Genomic DNA, 13532 nt, shown 5'->3' with positions numbered 1-13532 from the left:
AGCCATTAGGCAAGAAAAAGAAATTAAAGGGATACAAATTGAGAAGGAAGAACTCAAACTATCCCTCTTTGCAGATGATGTGATTCTTTATTTAGGGGATCCAAAGAACTCTACTAAGAGACTATTGGAACTCATGGAAGAGTTTGGCAAAGTAGCAGGATATAAAAATCAATGCACAAAAATCAACAGCCTTTGTATACACAGACAATGCCACGACTGAGAAAGAACTTCTAAGATCAATCCCATTCACAATAGCTACAAAAACAATCAAATACCTTGGAATAAACTTAACTAAGGATGTCAAAGATCTCTACGATGAGAATTACAGAATCTTAAAGAAAGAAATAGAAGAGGATACCAAAAAATGGAAAAATCTTCCATGCTCATGGACTGGAAGAATCAATATCATCAAAATGTCCATTCTTCCAAAAGCAGTTTATATATTCAATGTGATGCCAATCAAAATACCAAAGACATTCTTCTCAGATCTGGAAAAAATGATGCTGAAATTCATATGAAGGCACAGGAGACCTCGAATGACTAAAGCAAGCTTGTACAACAAAAACAGAGCAGGAGGCATCACAATACCAGATTTCAAGACATACTACAGGGCGGTTATAATCAAAACAGCATGGTACTGGTACAGAAACAGATGGATAGACCAATGGGACAGAATAGAAACACCAGAAATCTATTCAACAAATGGTGCTGGGAAAACTGGATTTCTACATGCAGAAGCATGAAGCAAGACCCCAACCTTACACCTTACACAAAAATCCACTCAACATGGATTAAAGATCTAAGTCTATGACCTGACACCATCAGATTTTTAGAGAACATCGGAGAAACCCTGCAATATATAGGCATAGGCAAAGACTTCTTGGAAAAGACCCCAAAGACACAGGTAGTCAAAGCCAAATTTAACAACTGGGATTACATCAAATTGAGAAGTTTCTGTACTGCAAAAGAAACAGGAAAGTGAAGAGGCAACCAACAGAATAGGAGAAAATATTTGCAAATTATGCAACTGATAAAGGATTAATAACCAGAATCTACAAAGAGATCAAGAAACTCCACAACAACAAAACAAACAACCCACATAAGAGATGGGCCAAGAACCTAAATAGACATTTTTCAAAAGAGGAAATCCAAATGGCCAAGAGACACATGAAAAAATGTTCAGGATCACTAGCCATCAGGGAAATGCAAATCAAAACCATAATGAGGTTTCATCTCACCCTGGTTAGAATGACTTCCATACAGAAATCAACTAACAACAGATGCTGGTGAGGATCTGGGGAAAAAGGCACACTAGTCCATTATTGGTGGGAATGCAAACTTGTAAAGCCACTATGGAAGACAGTTTGGAGATTCCTCAGAATCTTGACTATAGCCCTACCACATGATCTAGCCATCCCACTCCTCAGAATTTACCCAAGGGAAATTAAATTGGCAAATCAAAGAGCTATCTGCACCTCAGTGTTTATTGCGGCTCTATTCACAATAGCTAGGACATGGAATCAACCTAAATGCCCATCAACAGTAGACTGGATAAAGAAATTATGGGATATGTACTCTATAGAATATTACACAGTGGTTTAAAAAAATGTAATTCGGTCATTTGCAACACATCATGCAGAGTAAAATAAGCCAGTCCCAAAGGGACAAATATTATATATTCTGCCTGATCTGTGACAGCTAACTGAGCACCTAAAAGGAAACCTGTGGAAGTGAAACTGATACTATGAGAAACAATGACCTGATCAGCCTTTGTCCTGTGTGTTGAGGAACAACTTACTATTTTATTCCTTTTGGTATTTCCTTTTTCTAATTAATACCATTGGTTGAACTCTTTAATTAACACACAATTATTCTTAGGTGTCTAAATTTAAGTGTAAAGTAATCCCTGTTAAAAATAAGAGTGGGAATAAGAGAGGGAGGAGACGTACAGTTTGGTACATGCACACTTGGACTTACCCCTAATGGTAGAGCCAGAAATGTGCCATGGTACTCCAAATCACATTAAGTTGACATGTACCAATGCCATTTTACTAATTAAAGTGATCAGTTTAAGTTCATAATTGATCATAAAGATAGGATTAAGTGTCAAAGGGATCACATTAATAAGACCAGTGTCTGCTAATAATAATTGATAGAATTAAAAAGGAGAGAATGATCCAACATGGGAAGCGGGACACACAGCAGACTCATAGAATGGCAAATACCCTAAACAGCACTCTGGTCTCAGAATCAGCCCTTAAGGCATTCAGATCTGGCTAAAAAGCCCATGAGAGGCCGGCGCCGCGGCTCACTAGGCTAATCCTCCGCCTTGCGGCGCCGGCACACCGGGTTCTAGTCCCGGTCGGGGCACCGATCATGTCCCGGTTGCCCCTCTTCCAGGCCAGCTCTCTGCTGTGGCCAGGGAGTGCAGTGGAGGATGGCCCAAGTCCTTGGGCCCTGCACCCCATGGGAGACCAGGAGAAGCACCTGGCTTCTGCCATCGGATCGGCGCAGTGCACCGGCCGCAGAGCGCCTACTGCGGCGGCCATTGGAGGGTGAACCAACGGCAAAAGGAAGACCTTTCTCTCTCTCTCTCTCTCTCACTGTCCACTCTGTCAAAAAAAAAAAAAAAGCCCATGAGAGAGGCCTGTGCATGGCTCACTTGGTTAATCATTTGGCATCCCATAGCCACCCCGTTCTAGTCCCAGTTGCTCCTCTTCAAGTCTAGCTCTCTGCTGTGGCCCAGGAAGGCAGTGGAAGATGGCCCAAGTGCTTGGGCCCCTGCATCCACATGTGAGACCAGGAGGAAGCACCTGTCTCCTGGCTTTGAAACAGCATAGCTCCAGCCGTAGCGGCCATTTGGGGGGTGAACCAGCAGAAGGAAGACCTTTCTCTCTGTTTCTCTCTCCCTCACTGTCTAACTCTATCTATCAAATAAGAAAAAAAAAAAGAAAGAAAGAAAGAGTGTGAAGGTGAAGTGAAGTAACTCTGCATCTACCATCTGAGGGCAGGCAGCTTTTAATAATAATAAAAATAATAATAATAATAAAAAAAAAGCCCATGGGAGTTTCTCAGGCATAGAAAGCCAAGACACTGTGGCAAAAAATGGCCTAAATGAGAGATCTCTGTGAGATCCCAGCGCAAAGAAGGGGCCATCAAAGGAGGTACCTTTTTCTGAGGGGAGGAGAGAACTTCCACTTTGATTATGGCCTTGTCTAAATAAGGTTGGAGTTTGTGAACTCAAGAGGCTTCCATAGCCTTGGCAGCTCATGACAAGAGCCTTGGGTGATCACTCCATCAAAAATAAGTGTCAATTATTAAATCAACAACAGGAGTAACTGTGCACTTACTCCCCATGTAGGACCTCTGTCCTTAATGTGTTGTACTATGCAAATTAATGGTAAAACTAGTCTTCAAACAGTACTCTATACTTTGTGTGTCTGTGTGGGTGCAAACTGTTGAAATCTTTATTTAGTATAGAGTTGATCTTCTGTATATAAAGATAATTTAAAATGAGTCTTAATGAATAATGGATGGGAGAGGGAGTAGGAGATAGGATGGTTTGCATGTGGGAGGGTGGTTATGGGGGGAAAACTGTTATAATCCAAAAGGTGTACTTTCAAAATTTGTATTTATTAAATAAATGTTTTCTAAAAAAAAAAAAGAGTGCATGGAGTTAAAGGTAACCGAAGCACTACAGTCCTTCCTTTGTATCTTATTTCCTTATAGTATCTGAATATATTTATTGTTAAAGATTTAATAAAACTATGTGGTGGTTTTCTTTGTGGTAACTATATGGTATCTATAATTTTCTATCTTTCTTAAAAATTTACTGATAAAAATAAAGGTCTTATTGTACTCATTGAATAAAGAATGATAACTGAAAAAAAAAAAAAAGACAACCCACTGTCTCTGTCAGTTGTTGAATGGGTAAATAAAATGAGGCCTGTCCCTGCAATGAGATATTACTCAGCCATGAAAGGAGTGAAGTACTGATCCTCCCTACAGCAGCCCTGAGAACATTATGCTAAGTGAAAGAAGCCGGTTCCAAGATGGCTTGTATTATGCGTTCCTGTACGTATGAGATGTCCAGGCTCGGCAAAGTCCCAGAGACAGGAAGTTGATTGCTGGGTGTCAGGGGCTAGGGGCAGGGAGGTTGGAGAATAACTGCTGATGGGCATGGTGTGTCTTTGGGGGTGATGGAAATATTCTCAAAGTAGATACTGTATCTTTGGGACTGCATTGAAAACTTGTAATTTGTACCTTTTTTTTTTTAAAGATTTATTTATTTGAAAGAGTTACACAGAGAGAGAAGGAGAGGCAGAGAGAGAGGGAGAGAGAGGTCGTCCATCCACTGGTTTACTCCCCAAGTGGCTGCAATGGCCAGAGCTGGGCCGATGCAGAGCCAGGAGCTTCCTCTGGGTGCAGGGGCACAAGGACTTGGACCATCTTCCCCTTCCCAGGCCACAGCAGAGAGCTGGATGGGAAGTGGAGCAGTCAGGACTCAAACCGGGGCCCATATGGGATGCTAGTACTGCAGGTGGTGGCTTTACCTGCTACGCCACAGCGCCAGCCCCTGTGCCTTTTAAAAGGGTGAATTTTGTGACTTATGTTACATCTCAATTTAAAAGTCCACACCCTGTTAGCTGTGAGCTGAAGACCAGGCAGCTAAAATGAGGATGCCGGCACTGCGTGGTTACTGCCCTGTGTCTGTAGACGTGGACAGGTGGGGAGGGATTCTGGCATGTCGCTTCACGAAAGCCGCTTCACGTGGTGTCTGAGAAATAGGCTCAGACGTGGCAGGGAAAACGGCTTCTGCCTCACTCCGCCCTCCAGAGTCTTGTGAGAGGGCAGAGGTTTGTGGGGGGGAATCCACACCCAGAACCCAGTGTGTGTTATGAAAAAAACTGAGTTTCAAAAAATTTCTGCATAAAACATCTTTTAATTCCACTTTCCAGTAACTTTAAAATATGCTTATATGAAGCATTCATTATTTTTTGCTAACAAGACAGAGTTGTGGCCGGCGCTGCAGCTCACTAGGCCAATCCTCCACCTGCGGTGCCAGCACCCCGGGTTCTAGTCCTGGTCGGGGCGCCGGATTCTGTCCCGGTTGCTCCTCTTCCAGTCTAGCTCTCTACTGTGCCCTGGGAAGGCAGTGGAGGATGGCCCAAGTGCTTGGACCCTGCACTCGTGTGGGAGACCAGGAGAAGCACCTGGCTCTTGGCTTCGGATCAGCGCAGCGCACCGGCTGTAGCGGCCATTTAGGGAGTGAACCAATGGAAGGAAGACCTTTCTCTCTGTCTCTCTCTCTCTCTCGCTGTCCACTCTGCCTGTCAAAAACAAAAAACAAAAAACCAGTTGTATCAGCCAACTTCTCCAGCATATTTTGTTTGATGTGATGGAAGCTGATGGTCCATCATCTTTAGAATGGTTTTTTTTCACTCCCCAAATGCCTGCAGTGACTGAGGCCAAAGCCAGGAGCTAGGAGCACAATCCGGGTCTCCCCTGTGGGTGACAGCAGCCCCGTCACTTGAACCATCACCACCCCATTAGCAGGAGGCTGGAATCAGGATCTAGAGCCAGGAACTGAACCCAGGCACACGGATGTGGGATGCAGGCATCTTAGCCAATCCAGCATCTGCCCCTAGCGTTACACTTGACATTTGTCTTCTAGAATGATATTATGGAATGAAGGGAAGGGTGTACTTTGAGGGCAGGCTCATCTGGCAGCTAATGTGACATACAGAGTTCTTGGCAACAGGACATTCTAGTGCCCCAGAAAGATCCTGAAATACACAGTGTTTAGCAGAAACCTTTTTTAAAGGCTCAGATATCACTAAAGCAAACAAACAAACAAAAACCCGCAAACATTTTTTTGATAACTATAGTGCTGTACTGATTCATTTGGGTACGTGCAGGGGGAACATGGGAGATCTTTATTTCCCAATTGTCATAATTCTTTGTTCCACCTTTATTTAGGCTTGAGACAGTCACAAAAAAGGCCCTTAAAACATTGCTTAGATGCCAGGATGTGTTGGTTTGCTAACTGTTAGACAAATTTTCTTAAAGGGTTGCTTTAGGAACCCTTTGTATTTCTATACATTACTGCGTTAATGCACAATTTATTTTTAGAGGAAACAGTTGTATTTGTTGGACCATCATCATTAAAAATAATTAGATACACTGCTTCTTTAATAAAACTAGGCTACATCTTCATCCCACATCTGAGTACCTGGGTTTGACTCCCAGTTCCTGCTTCCTGTTAATGCACTCCGGCCCAGCCCAGTCCAGCTGTGGGCGTGTGGGGAGTGAACCAGTGGATGGGAGTGCATGCTCACACCCTCCCCCCTCCCTCTCTGCTCATAAAAAAATCAAAGTCGTTCTATTCTGTAAGAGTAAAGCACAAGGCTTTCCGTGGTCTGGCCCCTGAATATACTTCTCTAATCCATGCTGTCTTTACTCTTCATTCTTTTTTTTTTTTTTTTTTTTTTTTTTTTGACAGGCAGAGTGGATAGTGAGAGAGAGAGAAAGGTCTTCCTTTTGCCGTTGGTTCACCCTCCAATGGCCACTGCGGCTGGCGCATCTCGCTGATCCGAAGCCAGGAGCCAGGTGCTTCTCCTGGTCTCCCATGCGGGTGCCCAAGCACTTGGGCCATCCTCCACTGCCTTCCCGGGCCATAGCAGAGAGCTGGCCTGGAAGAGGGGCAACCGGGATAGAATCCAGCGCCCCAACCGGGACTAGAACCCGGTGTGCCAACGCTGCAAGGCGGAGGATTAGCCTGTTAAGCCACGGCGCCGGCCTATTCTTCATTCTTCAGCTAGATAGAATAACTCCTTAAAGTCCTCTGGTCACCCTGTGCCTTTGTCTTGTTCTCCCTACTTGAAATACTTAGGCTCTTCAGTTGCTTACCCAAATCCAAATCAGGCTTTAAAAATAATTTTATTTGTATTCTATTTGAAAGGCAGAGAGAAAGAGTTGGAGTGAGAGAGAGGAGGGGGAGCGAGCTTCCATCTGTTGGTTCACTCCACAAATGCCTGCAGCTGCCAGGGCTGGGCCAGGCAGAAGCCAGGAGCCCAGAACTGAAGCCAGGTCTCCCGTGTTGGGGGCAGGGACCAGGGGCCCAAGCACTTGAGCCTGTACCGCTGCTTCCCAGGATGTGCATTGACAGGAAGCTGAGTCTTGAACCCGGCACTCTGCTCTGGGATGTGGGTGTCCCAGGCAGCGACATAACCACTGAGCCGTACACCTGCCCCAGAATCAGCTTTTGGTTCTCAGTAATTGTCGCCACCTCCTTAGGCTTTCCGTGATTCGGTCTATACCGTCTTTCATTGTTCCTGTAACATCCTGTACTCCACCATGATAGACATCATGTTTGCCTTTGTTTGTTTATTTGTGAATCTCCCCCTCTATGTTGAATGCTTTACAGTAGTAGAGACTGTGTCTTGTCGGGGGCTGGGAGTGCATAGCTGTCTATCCCCTTCATCTAGCACGTTTTCTGTCACTTATTCTGAACCTTTGCTGAACAAATTAATTTCACACATTTTTGACCATTCTTTATAGCAGCACTGTATACAGTATCCAAAATATAGAATCATCCAGGGTTTCCATCATCAGATGAATGGGTTAAAAATGTGAGAGCTATCTGTTTATCTATCTGTCTGTCTATCTATGTGTCTATTACTCAGCTATAAAAATAACAAATTCAGGGCTGGTATTGTGGAGCAGCGAGTTAAACCACGCCTTGCAATGCCAGCATCCTATATGAGTTCCTGTTTGGGTCCCGGCTGCTCCACTTCTGATCCAGAGCCCTGCTAATGTGCCTGGGAAGCAGCAGAAGATGGCCCAGGTGCTTTGGCCCCTGCACCCATGTGGGAGACCTGGAAGAAGCTCCTGGCCCCTGGCTTTGGTTCTGGCCTAGCCCTGGCTGTTGTACCCATTTGGGGAGTAAACTCTTTCTATCTCTCCCTATCTCTCACTCTCTCTCTGTAATTCTGCCTTTCAAATAAATAAATATTTTTTAAAAAACAGTGAAATTCCGTCACAGGCTGCAAGATGGTTGGAGTTGGTAGACATCATGTTGAGTGAAATAAGCCAAACACAAATACTGCATTTCCCCCTTATATGTGGGAGACAAAATTTTTAAAAAGAAAGAAAGAAATGCCTGAATGTATCAATTTTGCTGCAAATAACAGTGTTTTGTCAAAGTTTATTTTAAATATTTGTCAAATTGATAGGAATTATTTACTGTAGTTTTAATGATTTTGTGGCTATTTTAAGTGAAGTTGAACCTGTTGTCCTGTAAGTATCGTGCACAGCCCTTACCTGATTTCCTGCTGGACTGTGGTCTTTTTATTTGTTGAACTCTATTCAGTGGAGCCAGTACATCTTCGACTATAATGTAAATTACAAATATGATATCTCAAAAATAGTAAATAATATATTTTTAAAAGATAAGGAAAGCAGGGGGAAAAAAAATTCAGTCTTCCGAGAGAGTATGTTTGGCCTAGCTTAGACCAATGCCTGCATCTCGGCTACTTTTGCATTTTTTTACTCTATTTCATCTTATTCAGTGTGTTTTGAAATGATTTTAGACTTACAGAAATGTTGCAGAAGTAGCACAGAAACTCTGCTGCTGTGCACCGATCCCCCATCTTTCCCGAGTAGCAGCATCTTACACCATCATGGTACACGTATGAAAACCAGGAAATTTCCATTGGCACAGTGTGTTAGCTGGGCCATATGGGAATGTCTTTCAGTTTCCCACTAACGGAGGAGCCTTTTTTGATAACCTCTGGTAAGCAGGAGCAAGATGATTCCTCAAGGGAAATCAGGGTGTTACGACCACTGTGAGCGGATAACAGCAGTGCATGGGAAAGAGCCTGGGTCAGACCAGAGCTGACCTTAAAGTTGAGTGGCAGGACAGAGACATCTGAAAGTCGTGTACAGGCAGCTGTGCCGTAGGGAGATAAATTCAGCGGAAGTGGATAGAATATACTAGAGGGGCCAGAGAGGCCACATGAAATGCGGTGACAACTTTAATGACTTGCCATTGGCAAGAGACAGGAAGACCGGCTGCTGTAGTGGTGTGCAGGTGACTATACAACCAATGTGTTAGGCACAGGCTGGATATTAAAGGGAAAGGCTGGGAAAGGATCAATCATGGATGTTGAGGTTTTGATGAGAGGATTGGTGGTATTAACAGACAGACTGAGTAGATACAGGAGAGTGAAAAGATAGGATGGAAGCGTTCAGACGTACCTCGGGAGAACAACTCTTAAGGTGGAGTTTGGTGGCCTTGCCGAGGGAGGAAATGTAGCGAAAGACTAGTAGAGGAGTAAGGACGGAACTCTGGGGTGCAGTTCTGTTAGTAGCAGGTGGACATGTAAAAGTCCTAGGAGGAGTAGCTAAAGAGGGCAGAAGAACCCTGGGAGGGGCTGGTGTTACGGTGTAGTGGGTTAAGCCATCGCTTACCACGATGGCATCCCATATCAGAGTTCTGGTCATTTCGGCCATCTGGGGAGCGAAGCAGTAGATGGACGACTCATTGATTCTCTCTCTCTTCTTCCCTCTCCCCCCCCGCCCCCCGCTTTGTCACTCTGATCTTTAACAACAAAAGAACCAGGAGAGCCCAGGAACACAGAGAATCTGGGGGCGGGGGGAGGGCAATTGATGCAACAGTCAAGGTGCTGCCTGGGACCCCCAGAGCCCGTGCTGGAGTGCCTGGGATTGAGTCCTAGTTTCACTTCCAATTGTAGCTTCCTGCTAGTGAACACCCTGGGAAGCAGCAGGTGATGAACTAAGTACCTGGATCCCTGCCACCCATGTGGGAGACCTGTATTGGGTTCTGGGCTCCTAGCTTTGGACTGGCCCCGCCTCCACTGTTTCAGGCATTTGGGGGAGAGAGCCAGTGGATAGGACATCTCTGTCTGCTTCTGTTTCTCTGGCTTTCAAATAAACAAGTTAATAAACAATTAAAAATAGATCAGCCCTGGAAAATATTCCGGGAAAATGTGGAGAAGATAACTGCTGAGGAATTGTTTCATTTAGCAGTGCTGAGCTGTCATCAGCCTTCTGAAGAATGGTGTCGGGAGAGAAACTTCCAGAAATTTGATGTCTAACAGAGAGGTAGACATGACGGATGGAGGGATAGAGCATGATAATGGGACAGCAATGCAGGGAGAAGGGGAAACTTTTAAAAGAGGGAACGATTTGGAATAGAGCAAGGGGACTGGGGGGTACACACAACATTGTATCCATTTGATATGCGATCCTTGAGGCTATGGGCAAAGATGGATTCCAGGCCACACGTGGGGGAAGTCGATTGTGGGGAAGAGGATCTGCCTTAATCTGAGAGTGAAGGGAGGAGCGAGTGTGTGATGTGAATGAGGAATTCCAGGTGGGGAAGAAGTCGTCACAGCAGAGTGTGTGACAAGGACATCGGTTTCGCTGACACAGGCGGCCACTTTGCCCACCAGACAGAAAGTTTACCTGGTGACTGTGTTCTCTTCTCGTTTAGGGATATTTCTTTTCTGTATGATGTTAAATATGCACAAGGAAAAGCTCAGGAGAATGCGCTGTGTCCGCCAGCTCTGGACCGGTCGTTAGCGTCAAAGGACGGTGTCATCGTGCCCCATAAGGTAAAGGATTCGACCCTCTTCTCTCCCTCTCTCCACGTTTCAAAGTTTATTTCACCAAATACAAAGTGATGTTATCATCTTCACAGCACTTCCTAATTACTAGAGTATTTAGTGGGAGGACATCAAAGGGATTTACTAAGCCGTTTTCCAAACCACAGTTGTCCTCTGAAGTCTAGAAAATGTGGTGTAAAAGACAAGATTTTTTTCCCCCTGCTCTCAGAAATCCACATGTAAAGTTACAGAGTTCTTATCTTTGGTATCTTTTTTATTTATTTATTTTTTTATTTTTTAGACAGGCAGAGTGGACAGTGTGAGAGAGAGACAGAGAGAAAGGTCTTCCTTTGCCGTTGGTTCACCCTCCAATGGCCGCCGCGGTAGGCGCGCTGCGGCTGGCGCACCGCGCTGATCCGATGGCAGGAGCCAGGTGCTTCTCCTGGTCTCCCATGCGGGTGCAGGGCCCAAGCACTTGGGCCATCCTCCACTGCACTCCCTGGCCACAGCAGAGAGCTGGCCTGGAAGAGGGGCAACCGGGACAGAATCCGGAGCCCTGACCGGGACTAGAACCCGGTGTGCTGGCGCCACAAGGCGGAGGATTAGCCTGTTGAGCCACGGCGCCGGCCTATCTTTGGTATCTTTCAAAGTTGAATTTTACATTTCCCACTGAATTTCAAAGAGGAGTTAATGCATTTCTGAATACAGTGCCCCTGTATCTGCATGTTCTGCAACCTTGGATCCAAAACAGGAAAAAAAATTGTGTATGCACAGATCTTTTTCCCTGCCATTCCCCAAGCGATGTACAGCACAACAGCTCTCCACACAGTATTTACGTCGCATCGGGTCTTATACGTGGTCTGGAGATGATTTAAAGTGTCCGGGAGGCCGAGAGGAGGCTGTGTCCCACGCTGTGCTGTGTTACATAGGGGGCTTGAGCGTTGCACAGTTCAATCCTCGTGGGGCTTCCACTCAGAAATCGACAAGCCACTGAACCAGAGCAAAGGTTGTTCTCTAATTCATGGTTATTTAAAAACTATGTGCTCTGTGTTAAAGATTTTTGTCATTTTATGTGATCCATATTACTAATATTGTCGTTTCTCTGATCAAAACCTTCAACTTTAATGAGTATCCCTTTGGGATAGGAGTTAGAATTTCTACAGTTCATTTTTTTCCTCTGTTAATGTATTCCTCCCCTCCCCCCCCCCCCCCCCCCGCCCTTCTTTCTTTTTATTTATTTTTGAAGCCAAAGACTCTAACAGACACTTTGGTTCCTGAGGAGTTCCACATTGTGTCAAGCACGGGAGTGTCCGGTTTGGAGTGCTACGATGAGTGAGTACTGCGATGCGTGTTGAAGTGCCTCCTGCGTCCCGGGTCTGCACGCAGGTCCCTTGCCGCGTCCACACTGAAGCGTGCAAGCCACCCTTACACTGTTCAAGACATACTTTTTAAAACACTAGTAAGAAGGACTTTTTCAAAGTTTGGGATTTAGTGATTTTAGTTGTTTTCTCTCTTTTCCTGCCATTTAACTGTGAATTTTTTTAAAATGTAACTTTATTACCTGCAAGCTTTAGGAATGGCTTTGAGCAGTAGCCATGAACACCAGCGAAAGTGGCTCTCTGGGTCTCTCGTAATGCACACTCCAGGGCTCTGCTGCACGCTGTAGACTGGTCGTGCTCTCTTTCATTCCTGTGCGTGGGATTCAAAATGGAGCCGACTTGGGACTGAGGCTTTACAATATTCAGTGGCTGTCGCCCTTTGATCCTGTTCTGTGGGTATGTTATATGACATTCCCTTATGCTGGTACATTGCAGAATGTTTTGCCACAGAGAGCCGAAATGGAATTCATTTTTTGGGGTAATTTTTATTTGTGTATAATTTCAAACAGAAATTTGAACAGAAAAGTTGCAAAAAAGGACAAGGAACTCCCATATGCCTTCTACCCTAATTCACTGGGTTTTTGTATTTTGCCTCATTTACTTTATACACACACGCATGCGCACACACACATTTTTAAAGTGTTCAAGAGTCAGTTGAGACATTGTGGCCCTTTACTGCTAGATGTGTTAGTGATATTTCTCAATAACCTACGAGTTACAGCTCTTTGGCTGTTTTTTTTTAGCTCCATTGTTTCTTCCATATTTATTAATTGGCATTTTACCATGTCGACTCCTGAATTTCCATTTTATTTGTATGTTTTAATTCTTTACTACCATTGTTTTTCTTAGAAATAATTCCTCCATTTAATTAATTTTTCAAAAAATTTTTTTATTTATTTGAAAGTCAGAGTTAGAGAGTTAGAGAGTGAGAGAGAGAGAGAGAGAGAGAGAGAAAGGTCTTCCATCTGCTGGTTCATTCCCCATATGGCTGCAATGGTCAGGGCTGGGCCAGTCCAAAGCCAGGAATCAGGAGTTTTTTGGGGTCTCCCGCATGGCTATGCGGCCCAAATACTTGAGCAATCTTTTGCCACTTTTCCTAGGCTGTTAGCAGGGAGCTGGATCAGAAGTGGAGCAGTTGGGACATCTATATGGGATGCTGGTGTTGCAGACTGCAGCTTTACCCGCTGTGCCACAATGCCAGCCCCCATAACTTATCTTTTTTTTTTTTTAAAAGATTTATTTTATTTATTTGAAAGAGTTACAGAGAGAGGTGGAGACAGAGAGAGAGGTCTTCCATCTGCTGGTTCACTCCCCTGATGGCCGCAATGGTTGGAGCTGCACTGATCCGAAGCCAGGAGCCAGGAGCTCCCACACGGGTGCAGGGGCCCAAGCATTTGGGCCATCTTCTGCTGCTTTCCCAGGCCATGGCAGAGAGCTGGATCAGAAGAGGAGCAGCCGGGACTAGAACCGGTGCCCATATGGGATGCCAGCGCTTCAGGCCAGAGCTTTAACCCACAATGCTACA

At 44.8% G+C, this 13532-nt stretch overlaps 1 protein-coding gene across 1 annotated transcript in view; it reads left to right on the top strand.

The window, feature by feature from the left end:
* The window catches only part of AXDND1 (axonemal dynein light chain domain containing 1), a 108501-nt gene that overhangs the window by 10763 nt on the left and 84206 nt on the right, over positions 1-13532 (top strand). The window contains exons 4-5 of the mRNA XM_062190224.1: positions 10517-10637; positions 11875-11960. Coding sequence (XP_062046208.1) covers positions 10517-10637; positions 11875-11960 — 207 coding nt within the window. The remainder of the gene's footprint in view (positions 1-10516; positions 10638-11874; positions 11961-13532) is intronic.

The sequence above is a fragment of the Lepus europaeus genome, chromosome 5, assembly GCF_033115175.1.
Source record: "Lepus europaeus isolate LE1 chromosome 5, mLepTim1.pri, whole genome shotgun sequence".
Classification (NCBI taxonomy): Eukaryota; Metazoa; Chordata; class Mammalia; order Lagomorpha; family Leporidae; genus Lepus; species Lepus europaeus.
This window is presented reverse-complemented; position numbering and strand designations above follow the sequence as displayed.